General features: G+C 50.6%; 1 protein-coding gene across 4 annotated transcripts in view; it reads right to left on the minus strand.

Annotated features, from left to right (window-relative positions):
- FLNC (filamin C) overlaps positions 1-16,305 on the minus strand; it is a 100,909-nt gene that overhangs the window by 19,560 nt on the left and 65,044 nt on the right. For 2 of the 4 annotated variants that reach the window (XM_054989330.1, XM_054989328.1), the window contains 10 exons: positions 15,426-15,586; positions 12,242-12,409; positions 10,194-10,317; positions 9,052-9,208; positions 7,996-8,185; positions 7,058-7,081; positions 5,436-5,683; positions 3,264-3,365; positions 2,167-2,266; positions 427-567 (listed from right to left, as the gene is read on the minus strand). In XM_054989330.1, coding sequence (XP_054845305.1) covers positions 427-567; positions 2,167-2,266; positions 3,264-3,365; positions 5,436-5,683; positions 7,058-7,081; positions 7,996-8,185; positions 9,052-9,208; positions 10,194-10,317; positions 12,242-12,409; positions 15,426-15,586 — 1,415 coding nt within the window. The remainder of the gene's footprint in view (positions 1-426; positions 568-2,166; positions 2,267-3,263; positions 3,366-5,435; positions 5,684-7,057; positions 7,082-7,995; positions 8,186-9,051; positions 9,209-10,193; positions 10,318-12,241; positions 12,410-15,425; positions 15,587-16,305) is intronic. The other 2 variants (XM_054989331.1, XM_054989329.1) reach the window with 1 other exon arrangement.

The raw sequence follows: 16,305 nt of genomic DNA on the forward strand, positions 1-16,305 counted from the left end.
CTTTATTGTAGCATAAACTTTTGAGAACCACAGCTCTCTTCGTCAGATGCAGCTTTCAAGAAACACAGCTCTCTTCATTAGATGTATCGTCAGATGCATCTGATGAAGAGAGCTGTGGTTCTCGAAATCTGATGATGCATCTGACAAAGAGAACTGTGGTTCTCGAAAGCTGACGATGCATCTGACGAAGAGAGCTGTAGCTCTCGAAAGCTTATGCTATAATAAAGTTGGTTAGTCTTAAAGGTGCTACTGGACTCTTTACTATTTTGCAACTACAGACTAACACAGCTAACTCCTCTAGATCGACCCAAAATAGATTCAACCATTCTGATAATCCACAAACATGGGTTATCAGCTCTGGAGTTTCCCCTGCCACTAAAGGATCATCCAAGGCTCCTTAAGCATGCCCCCCTCTCTGAAACCCACCTGGGATATGGTTGCCGTCATATTTGATGTCCATCTCATGCAGACCCTTCTCCACGGGGGCATATTTCACCGTCACAGTGCCATCCTTGTTATCGGTGATGTGAGGACGTGCAGTCTTGCCGGAGGGCATTCGTACCTCACCTGCCAGGAAAAGAAATGTGCAGGGCTTGAGGTTGGCAGACCCTCCTCCCATTGTTCACCCTTCTAGCAACTCATTTTCAAAGATAGACTGCTTCTGAACATGGAAGCTCTATTCCTAAAATGGCTACTAAGAGCCCTGCGGGATCAGTCCGTGGAGTCTAGCTTCCTGCTTCACAGCCTGGCCAACCAAAGGACACCTGTCCCTTTCCCCCGCCTCTGCCATAAAGTACTTCTGAGCATGGATTTTCCGCCCATTATCTCCAAATCAGTCTAATCCTTTAAAGTTGTCTGCTGGGCTCCAGTGCCTCGGCTACTTCTGTATCTCTCCAGCCTCTGTCACTCCATTTTTGTACAAAATTCCACCCCAGACATCTCAGCTTGTAATTATAATTCTATCATTGACAAAAGAAACCTCACTGTGGGGATGAATCCCTGTAGTTTATCACTAGCTTCTTGTTCTTAGACGTGCCTCCCCCAAAGCAAAACAGAGGCACAAGGTTGAATTCCACATCTCTGTCCTGCTATTTTCCTCTGTTGAAGTTTCAGTCTGCCATCGCGTCTTTGGTTTCAGCCCCTTATAAATCTGTTTTCTGGCCTGCTTCTAGCCCAAGGACTGTTTTATGGGCGTTACTTCAGGCTGCAGAACGGGTGTCTTAAGCTGCTTTTGTGCCCCTGGTTTGTTTTTAATATTGATTATTCTTACGTTTTTTAAAAAAATTATTCTATCGTATAGCTTTGACTTTGTGAGCAGCCTGAAGCCATTCTCCAAAGAGAAGGCACAGAAATTCTCTACATATATAGACAAGAGGAAATCCAGGGAATTTTTCACCTTGTTGAGTTTTCCTTGTAGAGTGAAAAACAGAGGCGCGCAATTCACCCCGGGGGGGTGACAAAGAAACAGGCCAAAGCCCAGCAAGCCCATCATATTGAGGCAGGTTAAAATAATCTGTGTCTGTCCCTCCTTTCCCCTGCCAATCCAGCTGTGTGGCCCCTCCGCATCACAATCGGGCTCCCAAGGAGGCTATGGGTGCATCACAAAAGGGAGTCAACAGAAACTTGCCTGAGCGAGCCCAATTGCAGCCCCCAGGGAAGGTAGCCCCCTCCCACCCGTGCCAGAACCACCTCTACAAAACCTCCGTCAGACCTGGGCAGGGGCCTTACTGGGCTGCAAATTACTGGTGCAAATTAAACCTTCTTGACTGCCCCAAATATGTGGGGGGGCATCGAAGCATAGGCTCCTCTCTAGCCCCGAGCAGGAGGCAGCATCCACTCCAGGGCTTTTTTTCAGCAGGAACGCAGTGGAAAGGAGTTCCGGCACCTCTTAAAAATGGTCACATGGCTGGTGGCCCCGCCCCCTGATCTCCAGACAGAGGGGAGTTTAGATTGCCCTCCGCACTGGTGCGGAGGGCGATCTAAACACCCCTCTGTCTGGAGATCAGGGGGCGGGGCCACCAGCCATGTGACCATTTTTAAGAGGGCAGTTTAAACTTTAAAAAACTCCCCCCCCTTTTCCAGCTGACCCAAAGTGACATCATTGTGCGGTCTTGAGTTCCACCACCTCTTTTCCCATTAAAAAAAAAGCCCTGATCCACTCCCTACCTGTGATCTCCCCCTTCTGCACAGTGAAGGGAATGACCAGGTTGAAAGGGCGCAGCATGGAATCCACCGTCTCTGGAGGGGCGACGGGCTCATCCGTGGCCTGGTGAGGAGGGGGAAGGGAAGCAGGGAGAGAAAACAGATGGGGGCGGGGTAAGAAGAGAGAGAACTAAGTACCAAGCCTGAAAGAGCATCCCAGGGCTGAGTGAGCGAAAAAGAGAACGGTTGCCCCAACATTGCCAGGGGTGTGGGGGGGGGGGACATGCAGGTGGAAGGAAGCAGAGCTGCAAGAAAGAGGAGAAAAAATGGCCCTGGGTGGAGAAATGGAAGCCAGCGATGGTGAATGACTTGCACCTTGGCCGCTATTTCCTCCAAAACAGCTGAAAACGTACATTCAAATTCTGCGGCTCTGAAAATCTGAGCGTGTGTTTACACTACAAAATTTAAACCAGTTCTAAACTGCTTTCACTCTCCATTCCAAGGAACTCTGGAAACTGCCACCCTGTTAAGGTTCTCAGTACCTTCAACAAAGCTCCCATCTCCAGACTCCTTTGCATGAACACCCACGTTCAAACCAGTTCCCAAAGGGTCTGTCTTTGATGTTCAGATGTACCCTAAACAGACAGCACTCAGTCACTCCAGTGGAGACCAGAGAATCTGAGGATGCATGCAATAGGGAGAAGGGGCTAGCTACACAGAACACCATTTGTATCACACCCCTTCAGGCCAGGGCTTCAGAGATGCTATTTTGCAAATGCCCAAAGAAACCATGATGGCTGGTGAGAGGAGGAGTTTGTCAGATGCATCTGACAAAGAGAGCTGTGGTTCTCGAAAGCTGGCAATGCATCTGACGAAGAGAGCTGTGGTTCTTGAAAGCTTAAGCTACAATAAAGTTGGTTAGTCCTAAAGGTGCTACTGGACTCTTTACTATAATGGCTGGTGGAATCGGGGGATAGGGGGCAGGCAAAGATTTGGGTCAGAGCCCCAACAGTCCTGAGGGGACAACGCCAGGAGAAGGTCCGCCGCACTGTCCCCCAGAGAGAAGGAGAGAGGCAGCAAGAGCAGACAGAGGCTAAAAGGCAAGAGCAGGCTCTTGGTACCCATTGGGCGGGGTAGCCACCACCCGCATGGTGAACCGAGAAGGGCTGCTGGAGCTGGATGCTGTCGCAGGGCTCCTCGACTTGGGGGACGGTGTCACAGGCCTGGCAGGAAGCAAGGGACAGGTCAATAGAGGAGCCAGCAACACACCCACCCATGGACATCTACGGAGCTCTCGGATGCCCACAGGTCACCTAGCTCCCTTTCAACTGGCTGGCATGCAGAACCATGGAGGTGGGCACCCAAGCCCCTTCCCCTAGACCAGGCCAGTGTCAGGCCAAGACCCCAGTGCTTGGAGTGCAGTGAGCAGCAGAGATTGCATGCTGCTTTTCTCATTGTCACAAAGAAAGGATAAAAGGAGGGAAGAGGATAAGTGTTGGGGGAAATCAGGCTACGCCGGCTGTAATTTATGGTTTTAAATGATATGAATTATCTGCTGTCATTTTAATTTGTGTGTAAATTGTGATCCGCCCTGAGCCTGCTGTCGTGGGGAGGGCGGAATACAAATCTAATAAATTAAATTAAATTCTAAGAACTGAGTCTGCAAAGAAGCAGCCACTGAACAATGAGTCTGCCTTCAGGCAGGCACAGCATCTGTTCTTAAATGCAAGGAGGGGAGCCCAGTGTGAAGGGGAGAGATCCTCCAGATGCTGCCCTCAAATTTCCAGGATTTCCAGTACATGGGAGCACATCAGTATTGTGGGTGTCAGAAAAAGTACATGGTTTGCGGTTTAGCCAACAATAATCAGAAGAACGAAAAATAAATGTTACATAAGTCAGTATACCCAGTTTGTGTTAATACCCAACTCAGAGTCTCTCTACAAGAGACGTCTTACACGGGGATACTCAAGTGTAGGGAGACACAATGATATGCTGGGAAGCATAGTTTAAAAATACAGAGCCGGCGGAGATCGCTCCTCAGAGGGTTTGTTAATTGCATCTTCATACAACCCCCCCCCCCCAAGGCTCTGTCAATTTCACCTCCCCTTTGGAAGGCAGGAAAGTTCCATTTCTTTATTGCAATATTTAGTCCGGATTCAACCCATTGTCTGTTTCAAACTGGCTTCTTCAGAGCATATGAATACCGCTAAAGCATCCATTCAACACCCCTAGAAATGTGAATATTAAACAAGAGTAGGAAACTTCAGTTCACCCGTAAGTCTAGGTTGATGCATTCTATTTAAATTCATATTTGTAACTAGAGGTGTGCACAAACTGAAATACGAACCAAAGTTCGTCACAAACTGGGCCACTTTTTGGTTCATGAATTGGTGGTTCGTTGGAGGGCATTTCTGATGAACTGCGACGATTTTTAGACCAGTTAGTTTGGTTCGTTTTTCAGTTTGTCACTGCAGACAGCCTGGTGCCAATCAATCAGTTTTCTAGGCAACAGGGGGATGGGCTTTCTGCAGACCTTCTGCTGCCCTGGAAGTGACATGTTCACGAGCCAAATGAACCGGTTTGCAAACTGGGCAATTTCATGCTGGTTCATGGTTTGCGAAACACAAGAAACCACGAACCGCAACGAACCACCATTTTTCTGGTTCATGCCCATCTCTATTTGTAACCAATTCAAAGTTTAGGTAGGAGGTGGGGAGGCAGAAAAGTCCCATTCCACCACTGAGAAATTTAGCCTGGATCCAACCCAGTGAGTATGAAGACCCTGAGAAGACCGACATACAATTGGGCACTTTGTAAAAAAAATCGTTTACGTGCTTTAAGACCTTAAATAACCAACTGAAACACACGGGATTACTTTTGTTTACATACCCATGGAGAGAGACCCTATTTTGGGACTCTGTTCTTTCCCAGTTTGGTCATTCATACATATGTGGAATTGTTGATTTGCACTGTTGTATAATTGTCACAAACTAGTAGCACATTGCACTTTGAAAATACTTTTGATAATTTGTAAGTGTGCGCCTTTTTTTCTCCCGGGAGTTCTACTCTATTTGCAATACAGAGCTGTTACGGGAGAAGCCATTGTACTCATCCCAACCCCAGATGTCTGGCTTTGGGCCCTGTCAGGAGGAACAGGCTTCCTTCCACCTAGCCTTCCTAGCTAGCCTCAGAATGGGACGACTCCTGGAAGTCAGGAGAGGCTGGATTTATGCGAGGGACCAGCTGAGCTTGGCCAAGGCGCCCTGGGGGCCCTAACCCCATCCCGGACTCACCACCACGTGGAAGGGGCTGTTGGGGATCTGCTCGCCACCGAAGCGGATGGTGATGACGTATTTGCCGGGCTCGGGGGCAGTGTAGTAGATGTCAAAGGTGCCGTCATGGTTCTCCACCACGTCAACGTCAAGCTCGGCCCCATCCGGCGTGGACACTTTGCAGGTCACCTTCCCTTTCCCTGCTGCCTTGGCATCCACGGTGATCACCGTCTCCTCCCCAATCTGGATGGTGGGGCCCAGGCAGGTCCCTGCAGATAACAAGGAGGGCTATCAGGGTAGTAGAAGGACAAGGAAGGCCAGCGGGGCACCATGGCCAGAATGCTGAACTAGGATTGGAAAGAGCCGGGGTGCAGATCTCCACTTTGCTACGGAGCTCACTGGGTGACCTGGGGCCATGCAGTCTCGTTCAGCCCAACCTACCTCACAGGGACATTGTGAGAATAAAAGGGCGGAGGAAGAACTTCGTATACGCTGAGCTTCTTGAGTGAAGGGTAGCATAAAACCTTGGGCCAGAGTAGGTGACCCGATATGCAGAGTTAGCGAAGAGGTTTTATTTTAGACTACCATAACAAGTTGCCTTAAGATGAATATACATGCAAAGCAACTGCTCCCCTCCCGGGACTGCAGGGTTGCAGAGGTCTGGTTCATACAGACGCACCGCCAGCTGGCTGCCTCACCTACTAACAGCCCAGCTAAACCATAATGGCTCCCCTCTTTCTGGTGCAGTGAAAACGATAATCACCTCTCACAGATGTGCACAGCGGTTTGCAAGGACTAAGTGGCCAGCAGGGAGCTATAGGCCCACATACGGTGGATAGCACCCTGGTTCGGAAACCCACCCAGCACAGGGCAGGGAGAATTCCTTTGCTTTTATTATCCTTGTAACCAAAGCCGCTGTTCGAAATGGTTGCAAGCTTTTGAATACAATAAACACTCTGTGGCCACTCCTTTAGTGGAGGGGAAATTGTGGCACCTGTAAACACATCAATTCAGCCCAAGACACCTTGGCGGCCCAAGGAGTTAGAGAAGTCATGTGGTTGTGTACATGTGAAATTTGAATTTTGTCTGGGGGCCTGATGGAGGGGGGCACGGAGATAATCCACATGTGCCAGCACAGCGCTAAACCGTGGGAATGCCAGCGTCTTCCTGGTACGATTTTTGACATCATCTCACCACGAGAGCAGCATCATGGCGCGATGATGTCAGAAATCGCTCTAGGAAGACGCTGGCACTCCCACGGTTTAGCGCTGTGCCGGTAGATTCAGCCTCTGTCTGGGAGGCACAGGATGGCTTTTCAGTCCTATTTCAAAAGTGGGTCACCTGACCTGCAAAGTGTAGGTACAGGAAGTGGGGCTTATGGGTTCCCCCACATCGCCTCCAACTTCACCTGAAATCTAGCCAAAATGTATATACAGAACAGGCTATGCCGAGAAAAGAGAGAGATGGGGTCTGAAAAGGGATGTCCACCCCCCTCCCCTCCATAGCCTCTTGAGAAGTGTGAGCTTCTGAATGCTGGGGGGCAGGAAAGGAGGGGGGGTCAGCAATATAGCTGTGGGCAGCTAGGCACATGCTCCCCATTGTCTCCCCCAAAGGCCCACGCCAGATGTCCGATGGGTACTTACCCAATCCGTGGCCTCCTATGGACACTGTAGAGAGAAAGAAGGAAATAGCCATGAGATTGAAGGAAATAGCCTTGGTGGCTGATGCTTAGACTAAGAAAGAGTGGAACAGAGGGGGTGGATAGCAGAGGGGGGAGCAAGTCTAAGGGGAACGAGAGAGAGCAGCACAACTGAAAGCAGATTTTTAGAGTGCAAGAAGGACTCGATCAGGGAAGTCTGGCCGAGTGTGGCGTGGGACAGGTTGGACACATCTTTTTCCTCCTGGCAGAATTCACGTGCCCTGAAAGTTGTGCAGGAGTCAGAAATGCTTCAGGTGCAGATTTTCATACCATAGATGGGAAGCAACTGGGAGAGCTTCACCAGTTGAATGTTTGCCTGTCCAGCTGCTGCTAAAGGCCAAAGAGGCTTTGCCAGAAAAAGGGGAAGGAGGAAAGCAACCCTTAACAGGATTTGGTACTTCCAGACTTGAAACGTTCCAGCCCAGTCAGTGCATTTCTCTGTGCACCGAATCGCGCCCTCCAGTGGCCCCATCGTGGAAAAAGCCCCACTGCAGATGGAGAGGTCAGCTGAACCCCAAGGAGGGGAGAGGAAAGAAGTAGCCGGGTGGGACATAACCCTCCATGGAGGAAAATCAGATGGCTGGGGGAGAGCGTCTACAGATGCATAGATCCAGAGGAGTTAGCCATGTTAGTCTGTAGTTGCAAAATAGTAAAGAGTCCAGTAGCACCTTTAAGACTAACCAACTTTATTGTAGCATAAGCTTTTGAGAACCACAGCTCTCTTTGTCAGATGCATCGCCAGCTTTCAAGAACCACAGCTCTCTTTGTCAGATGCATTTGGCGAACTCCCCCATTGCTATTCTACAGAAGCAGCTGCTGATACCCACCCCCCCTCCAGGAGGTCAGAGCAAAGCAAGGGGGCTTCAGGGAGTCACCACCCACCTGTGACAAGGCACTTGCTGGCGTCCCCAGCAGGAAGGGCGTGGATGCGGAAGGGAGAGTACGGAATCTCATCGCCGCCATATTTGATGGTGATGGTATAGCGTCCGGTCATGTCCGGCACGTAAGAGACAGTGTAGGTCCCATCTCCATTGTCCCGAATGTTCGCCTTTTTGGGTTTGCCCTCGGGGTCCTGTGGGACAAAAAGGGTGAGGTGGGTGGCACAGTCATTAGCCAGCCGGTGCTTCACCGAACGCGCATGCCGCAGGAAACTCGTTCAATTGAAATCTGCATCCGCATCACAGTACCGAAGAGAAGGGTCGAGGGGCTTGTTCCCATCTACCTCACGTAGTCTACCCAGCACACTGACAACTGCTCTCCCAGAATGCTATTCAGCCCCAAGGTTCATGAAAACGGTGCCTCTGAGCATATGCAGAAAGCAGGCCCCTTTACCACTGGGCAACCCTGCATAGTTCTTGGATGAGGGGAAAGAGATGCATCTAAGAGCTAAACTACAAGAGACGAATTACACGAGGACACTCACGTGAAGGCAGTCACAATGTTAGCTGGGAAGCCGAGTTTTAAAAGACAGATGGGAAGGCTCTGTCAATTTCCCCTCTCTACAAAGCCAGCAAAGATGGCTCCTCAGAGGGTTTTTTTCCTCTTCGCCTTCTAGAAGGGGAGGCGAAACTGACAGAACCTTCTGGAGGTGAAGAGGAAATTAACAAACCCTCTGAGGAGTGATCTTTGCCGGCTCTGTAAAGAGGGGGAATGGACAGAGCCTTCCGATCTGTCTTTTAAAACTCAGCTTCCAGGCTAATGTTGCGACTCCCTTCACGTGTACGTCCTCGTGTAATTCATCTCTTATAGTTTAGCTCTACGTCAGAGTTCATGACGTTAATCTAAGCCCCTCTCACATGAGAAACTAGCGCTCAGCCTCCATGTTTTTTCCCACCCTCTTGAATCCTCCATGGGGCAAAGTAATTCAAGTTGAGGTAACTGCACCCAGATCTCACCCCCACACACCTCAAATCCTCCACACGTTTCCCTGAAACTCACCAGGATCTGTACGGTGAGCAGCCCCTCACCAGCGTCACGGGCATCAATGGTGAACTCCACGGGAAGGCTGGCGGGAATGCCGGAGGCGTTGAGGCCGGGCCCACTGGCTCGCACTTTGCTTGCGTCATGGGCCGGGAGGACCTTGATCTTGAATGGGCTGAAATGAGCAACACCCGGAGATCAGGGAGTGTCTGGCTGGAACGGGCCTTCTTTGGGGCTCTGGAGATTCTGGCAGGGGAGGGACATCGCTAGTTCCAGCAAGGAGGGCGCTGAGGAACGGGAGACGGGCAAGGCAGCTCCCCACTTCCCTTTTCCAATTGCCCCTTAACCAGAGCTTTTTCTCTGGGAAAAGAGGTGGTGGAACTCAGTGGATTGCCAGTGGTGGGAGGTGGTGCCCCTGGTACCACCTGTGCGCACGCAAAGTGCACGCATGCTCCCAGGGCCGATGATGTCACTTTGGGTAAGCTGGAACAAGTGGCGCAGAGGGCAATCTAACCTCCCCTCTGCCTGGAGATCAGGGGGCGGGGCCACCAGCCATGTGACCATTTTCAAGAGGTTCTGGAACTCCGTTCCACCACGTTCCCGCTGAAAAAAAGCCCTGCCCTTAACACTGTGGCAGTAAGAGCCCTTTGGCATTTACCTCTCTCTGTCCTGCCACACGGCTGTGCCCTGGTTCTTTCCTCAAAGCCTGCCCACAGGGAACCTTCTAGGCCCTGGCACAGGCCATATTCTCTCAAACAATTTGCCTGCCCTCAGCCAAACAGGCGAGGCCTTCAGCCAGGCTAAAAACAGAGCTGCCATCCAATCCGTTGGGGGGAGGGGGGAGTGGAAAGCAGCTGAGATTCCTCACAGGCCGGACGTCCGCCAGGGCACATATTTGCGCTCAGTCCCAGTGTGTACGTATGCAACGAGCTTGGCACATGATGGACAAGCACAGCTGAACAAATCACGTGCCGTGTGCCCTGGCACTCTGCCACGGACAAAGGGGGCATCAGTTGGAGACCTTGGAGAAGGAGTGGGCCTCTCTCGAGAACAATCCAGCCACGTCCCCTTCTGAAAGCCAGGCTGCCCTGAGGACTGAGAGTCCCCGGTTTTGAAAGGGGAATCTGTCCTTTCCCATGCCAGGAACACCCTCTGCTTACCTGCGGGGCACCTCTTGCCCACCATACTTGACTGACACGGTGTACGGCCCATCTGTGGCAGGAGTGTAGTTCACAGCATGAGTGCCGTCCCCTTTGTCGCGCACCTCCACTGGCTCAGCCACCCCTGGGAAGGCAGGAAAGAGGCTTACAGAAAGGGAAGGAAAACAGAGGCTGTCGAATCCAACCCTAACCTCTAATGGAGGGGCAGGATTGGGCTGTGCAATCAAACCCTTAACAAGCAAGAGAAGAAAATTTGTGCACTTTTGCCACTGGATTGTGGCACAAACTCAAAGCCCTCTGCACCTCCACCCGCCTTTAGTTACCTGGGAAATCTGGGTGCCCCCAACTCCACAGAAATGCTTTAGCATTTGGAGGAACAAGTCCCAGCCCCCAGCTCATCCTACACCCTTGTGCTCTGAGAACTGGTTAACCGGTGCCAGGACTGGACCTTTCCAGCACGGCTGTGAGTGTTGCTCCATGCAAAAACTCACACAAGATGCTAGACGCTAAGGAGAAGGGGTCTCCTCTAGGCTTTCTAGACACAGCCAAAGTAGACACATGTGGAAGCATTCATTCATGGGAGCCCCCTATCCCACACAGCCCCAAATGGTCTACCCCAGGCATAACCTGGCCACCTCAGATGTATTCTCAGAGATCCATGACTTGGTTCCCCATTTAAAAAACAAATTTAACGGTTAAAATAGCATTGGGGCAGATTAGCCCTTCCTCTCTCTTGGGTGACCATCTCTGGGTTGGGAAATTCTGGCAGATTTGGATGTGCAGCCTGGCACGGAGGAGAATGCCAGAGAGTCCATGCTCCAAAGAGTGAGGAATGGATCGCTGTGATCGGGAGATGAGTTACGATTCCGAAAATCTCCCTCTTTGCCTGGAGGTTTGCAACCCGAATTACAACACACAGAGGCCACAAATCTCTATCACATTTTCCATTTTCATTCCACCCTTCCATCCAGGAGCTCAGGGCAATGCATGCCGTCCCCTCCCTCCCCCATTTTATAACAACAACAACAACAACAACAGATTTATATACCGCCCTTCAGGACAACTTAACGCCCACTCATAGTGATTTACAAAATGTGTTATTATTATCCCCACAACAAAACACCCTGTGAGGTGGGGCTGAGAGAGCTCCAAGAAGCTGTGACTGATCCAAGGTCACCCAGCTGTCTTCAAGCAGAGGAGTGGGGAATCAAACCTGGCTCTCCAGATTAGAGTCCTGCTGCTCTTAACCACTACACCAATCACTACACCAAACTTATCCTCATGACAACCCTGCAAGGTAGCTTCGGCTGAGAGAGAGTGCCTGATTCCAGGTCACCCTGAGAGTTGCAAGTCACCTAGATCCTAATCTCACCAATACACAGTGCTGCAACCACGCATCCCGCACATCATCTTGACTTCTAGTATTTCTCTCCTCTCCCCAGCCTATCCGTGGAAGTAAAAGACAAACTTTCTAGGCTCCCCATCTCAACAGCAGCTTTGAGAGCTGTTCAAATAGCCTTGAGCAAAACCTCATACCTGGTCCCAGGGCTTTTTTTCAGGCTGGAACGCAGTGGAACGGAGTTCCGGCACCTCTTGAAAATGGTCACATGGCCGGTGGCCCCGCCCCCTGATCTCCAGACAGAGGGGAGTTTAGATTGCCCTCCATGCCACTGGAGTGGCGTGGAGGGCAATCTCAACTCTCCTCTGTCTGGAGATCAGGGGGCGGGGCCATCAGGCATGTGACTATTTTTGCCGAAGGCGATTTAAACTTTAAAAAACTCCCCCCTTGTTCCAGCTGTCCCAAAGTGACATCGTTGTGCGGTCCTGAGTTCCACCACTGAGTTCCACCACCTCTTTTCCCAGAAAAAAAAGACCTGCCTGGTCCTAATTAAACACAGAGCAATAAGCTGCCATTCAGGCTTGCCGTATTAGCGCTATGCAACGAGGGACTCTCCTTTGGTGGGATCTTGCTACCAGAGTAAACGCTGGGAGTACCAAAAAGAAAAAGGATAATCCATATAGAAGGCTGGCCTGTTCCTTTTCCGTACCTGAGGGTCCCAGGACCATCACTTCCAGGGGAGCAAGACCAGCTTTGCTGCAGTCAACGGTGAAGGTCTGGGGGACGCGTGCTCTCACGCCTGCTCCCAGCCCGGGGCCTGAGCACTTCACCTTGCCAGGGTCAACCACGTCCTTAACAGGAACACGGAAAGGACTCCCTGCAGGAGGAAGAGAGGCAGCTCGTTAGCACCGACGAGGGGGTTCTGTCTTCTCGAGCCGGATTCATACATGTCTGTTCATTGCATGATAACTGTGAAAACAGTAAAGAGTCCAGTAGCTCTTTTAAAACTAACCAACTTTATTGTAGCATAGGCTTTTGAGAACCACAGCTCTCTTCGTCAGATGCATCACCAGCTTTTGAGAACCACAGACAACCAGAGCCATGGCTCTTGAAAGCTGATGATGCATCTGACAAAGAGAGCTGTGGTTCTCGAAAGCTTATGCTGCAATAAAGTTGGTTAGTCTTAAAGGTGCAACTGGACTCTTTACTATTATGCAACTACAGACTAACACGGCTAACTCCTCTGGATCTGTGAGAACAGCAGCATCAATGGATCTCACACTCTGGACTCAGCTTCCCAATGACCTCAAATTCAGTGTTTTGAAAAGGACTTAATCCACACTTTTCAGCATCAAGTTACCAACAGTTCATTCACGCTTGCAGGCACATACTCTACACTCAGTGCCCAGACCTCAGAGTCTGATGCGAACTGGGCACTCCGTCCACAGCACCAGATCCGTGATGACCCATTTACACACACAAGTCAGCCTGGGATGTTAGCTTCACCGTGCAACAGCCCTCCCATGAGCAAGGATAAAGCATAGAGGGATCATAGAAACATAGAACTGGAAGGGTACCCAAAGGGTCATCTAGTCCAACCTCCTGCAGAATGCAAGAAATTCATACCTACCCTTTCCCCCCAATGACCCCTGCTCTATGCCCAGAGGCAGGGCCGGATCTATGGTTGCCGGTGCCCAGGGCAACTGAAGTCTGGCTTCTTGCGTGCACACTGTGCGTGCGCGCACTCCTGGTGCTGCGTGATGACATTGCTCCATGATGTCATCAAGCAGGCGCTGCATGCCGCCCCGCAGCAAGCCGGTTGTCCCAGCGCGCTGTAGAGCTGGCAGCGGCAGCGCGACTGGCTGGGAGGCAGCCCAAGCCACTCGTGCTGCTGCCGCCAGCTCCGCAGGACAGGGGGCGCATGACAAGCGTACCCCCTGTCTTGCCGCTCGCGTGCTCCGGGGTGGCAGCTGCACCCGGCACCCCCTCTTTGGTGGTGCCGGGGGCAGACTACCCCCCTTGCCCCCGCATCGATCCGGCCCTGCCCAGAAGAAGGGGAAAAAACTCCAGGACCTCTAGCCAATCTGGCCTGGAAGAAGATTCCTTCCTGACCCCCAAGTAGTGATTGGCATTACCCTGGACATATCATAGGATCATAGATTGCTAGAGTGGGAAGGGGCCTTGCAGTCCACCCAGACCAACCCCCTGCCCAATGCAGGAACAGCCGAAAGCATCCCCGACAAATAGTCATCCAGCTGCTCCTTGAGGGTTGCCAATACGGCAACGCAGCCCTTGGACTGGGGGTGGGGAGTGTTCGTTCCAGCTCTTCTGCTGCCCGTCTGCATATCTGCCATTCATAGGTGTTGTGTCACGCACTGGTCCTCTGAGCGCACGAGAAGTTTCTTATTGATGTGAAGCCAGTAGGTTATCTCGCAAGCGTTTACTTTCTCTTTCCCCGCTGCCTCCAGCAAGTGTCCTTGCACGCCAGCTGCAGCCGGCTCCAAATGTATCTTTCTTGGGAACGGGGATGATTTCATTCTTGGTTCTGTCTAGCCTAAACCTGGCTTCTCTCCGTCTTCACCCCCCTCTAACTACTTCGCGCCCAGACTTTAACGGCCCTTATCCTATGGTGGGAATCTTCAGATCAGATTATTTATTTACAGTTAATAACCAGTACAGACTTATAAAAACATAAGTGAGTATCATACACAAAATACACCACTTTGTAAAAATAATTATATAAAAACTTGGCAATATAAATACCAAAGTGTGGGCTTTCAGGGTTAGAAATAAAAGCAGATGTTACTCCTTTGCACATTCCCTGCGGATTCTACAAGCCGCGGCTAAAAATCTGGCACTAGCCAACGTGATCTGGGGATCGGCGCCTAACAGGAGCTTATTAGTTAGCTCTGTGTCAGGGAGGCTCGAAAGCTTCTTCAATGCAGGTTGGATATGTTTTATACGTATTCCGTGGTAGAACTTACAAGCAAGCATGATGTGCTCAATTGTTTCTACTTTCCCTGCCTTGCATGGACAAACTCGCTCAGCCGTCGGGACCTTCTTATAACGGCCTTCAAGTACTGCAGATGGGAATGGATTACATCGGGCCAACGAGGGGTGGGAATCTTCCCTATAACTAACACCACCACTTCTGCCAATACAGTTGTCTGAGCACTTTGGACTTGATGGATCTCTAATAAAGTTACTTCCACCAATACTCCTGCATGTTTGCTGTGGAGAACTGAGGGGTCTACCTGCCAAGGACTGACATCTGCTGTCTGCAGTCGAGACCAGCCTGACTGCTCTCGTCCTCTTGGATGGCTAAGGCCAAGGTGGGAACAGCCCACATTGTGGGGCTTTGCAGCAGATTCATAACAATGAGTGTACAGGGATCCAGGGGAAGGGGTCCTGTGCGGACCTGGAAGGATACCCGGCCACTTGGGAAGCAGCCATAGCTCAGCACCTCCTTCACATGCCAAAGGTTCCAGGTTCAACCTCTGGAAGCATCTCCAGGTAGAGGGTCTTAAGTAGCAGTCACTGGGAAATACCTTTCTCTGCTGAGAGAGAGTCCAGTGGTCTGACCTTGCCAAAGGCTGCCAGCCATAATTTTTTTTAAAAAAATCGTCATTGGTGAGGGCAGGTCAAGCTCCGCCCCATATCTTGCTATTTCCAAAAAGACATGTGAACAGCAGATAGCGCAAAGCATACGCAATTTGGGCGTGAATGTAAACAGGAGAATGAAGATTGCGGGATAGGAACCAACGCAATCGTTGCGTTTGAAAAACGGAAACTGAGTGTGGATTCAGCCCATGCTCACAATCCCCCTCTCTTAACACACGCTGGGTGGCAGGCTACGTGCACAGCCCTCGGCCACCACCCTCCCCTCCACCTACCAGGTATGGGGCGCCCTCCAAAGGTGATGTTGACATCGTAGTCACCCGGGGTGAACGGTATGTACTCCACGCTGCAGCTCCCATCTTTGTTATCCTTGCATGACATTTTGGCCTCCGACGGGCCCTCAATAGCCAAGCCGAGGCCACCAGTCCCTGCACCCCTGTGAAGAAACAGAAGAAACCAGTCAGAAAAGCTAATTTACAGAGGGTCAAACTGGGTGGCCGTTTCTAGCTGGTAACCCACGGCTGGTTTTCCTCCTTGTCTGGTTAAATCAATTTGTTTGGTGGAGGGTGAATTGTTCAGCTGCGAGCCTGGGAGTCACGTGGGTTCGAATTCTTGAGTGCTTTTAAATTTGTCATCTGATTTAATTTTGCTAATAAAATCGCCACTTGGCTCCTGTCTCCTTTGCCACAGAGATCAGGTGAGAGAGCATTTTTTTAAAATCATCGCACTTTCTCCATGTCTCTAAATTTTCGTTAGCGTGCTTTTTTCCTTTTATTACAAACCAGAAGCATTCATAACAGAAACAGAGAATAAAACAGGACAATAAAAAGTGTCTTATTTAAATTACATAATACGTTTCATGTGCTTTGCACGCAAAAGGTCTGAGGCGCAATCTCCCACCCCTGCTGTTCAACGCCCTCAGCCAGCACTGGCTGAGGAAAGACATTCTGAGCTGAACAGATCAACATTGGTTCATACCATTTGAGCCAGTATATGAGCCAATTTCCTGTGTCCTATGTCCATTTAAGATCCCGGGTCAGAACCATATCATAAACCATAAACCATAAACTTTCAAGAACCACAGCTCTCTTCGTCAGATGCATCTGACGAAGAGAGCTGTGGTTCTCGAAAGCTTATGCTACAATAAAGTTGGTT

This window comes from Eublepharis macularius, chromosome 9 (assembly GCF_028583425.1).
Source record: "Eublepharis macularius isolate TG4126 chromosome 9, MPM_Emac_v1.0, whole genome shotgun sequence".
NCBI classification, from domain to species: Eukaryota; Metazoa; Chordata; class Lepidosauria; order Squamata; family Eublepharidae; genus Eublepharis; species Eublepharis macularius.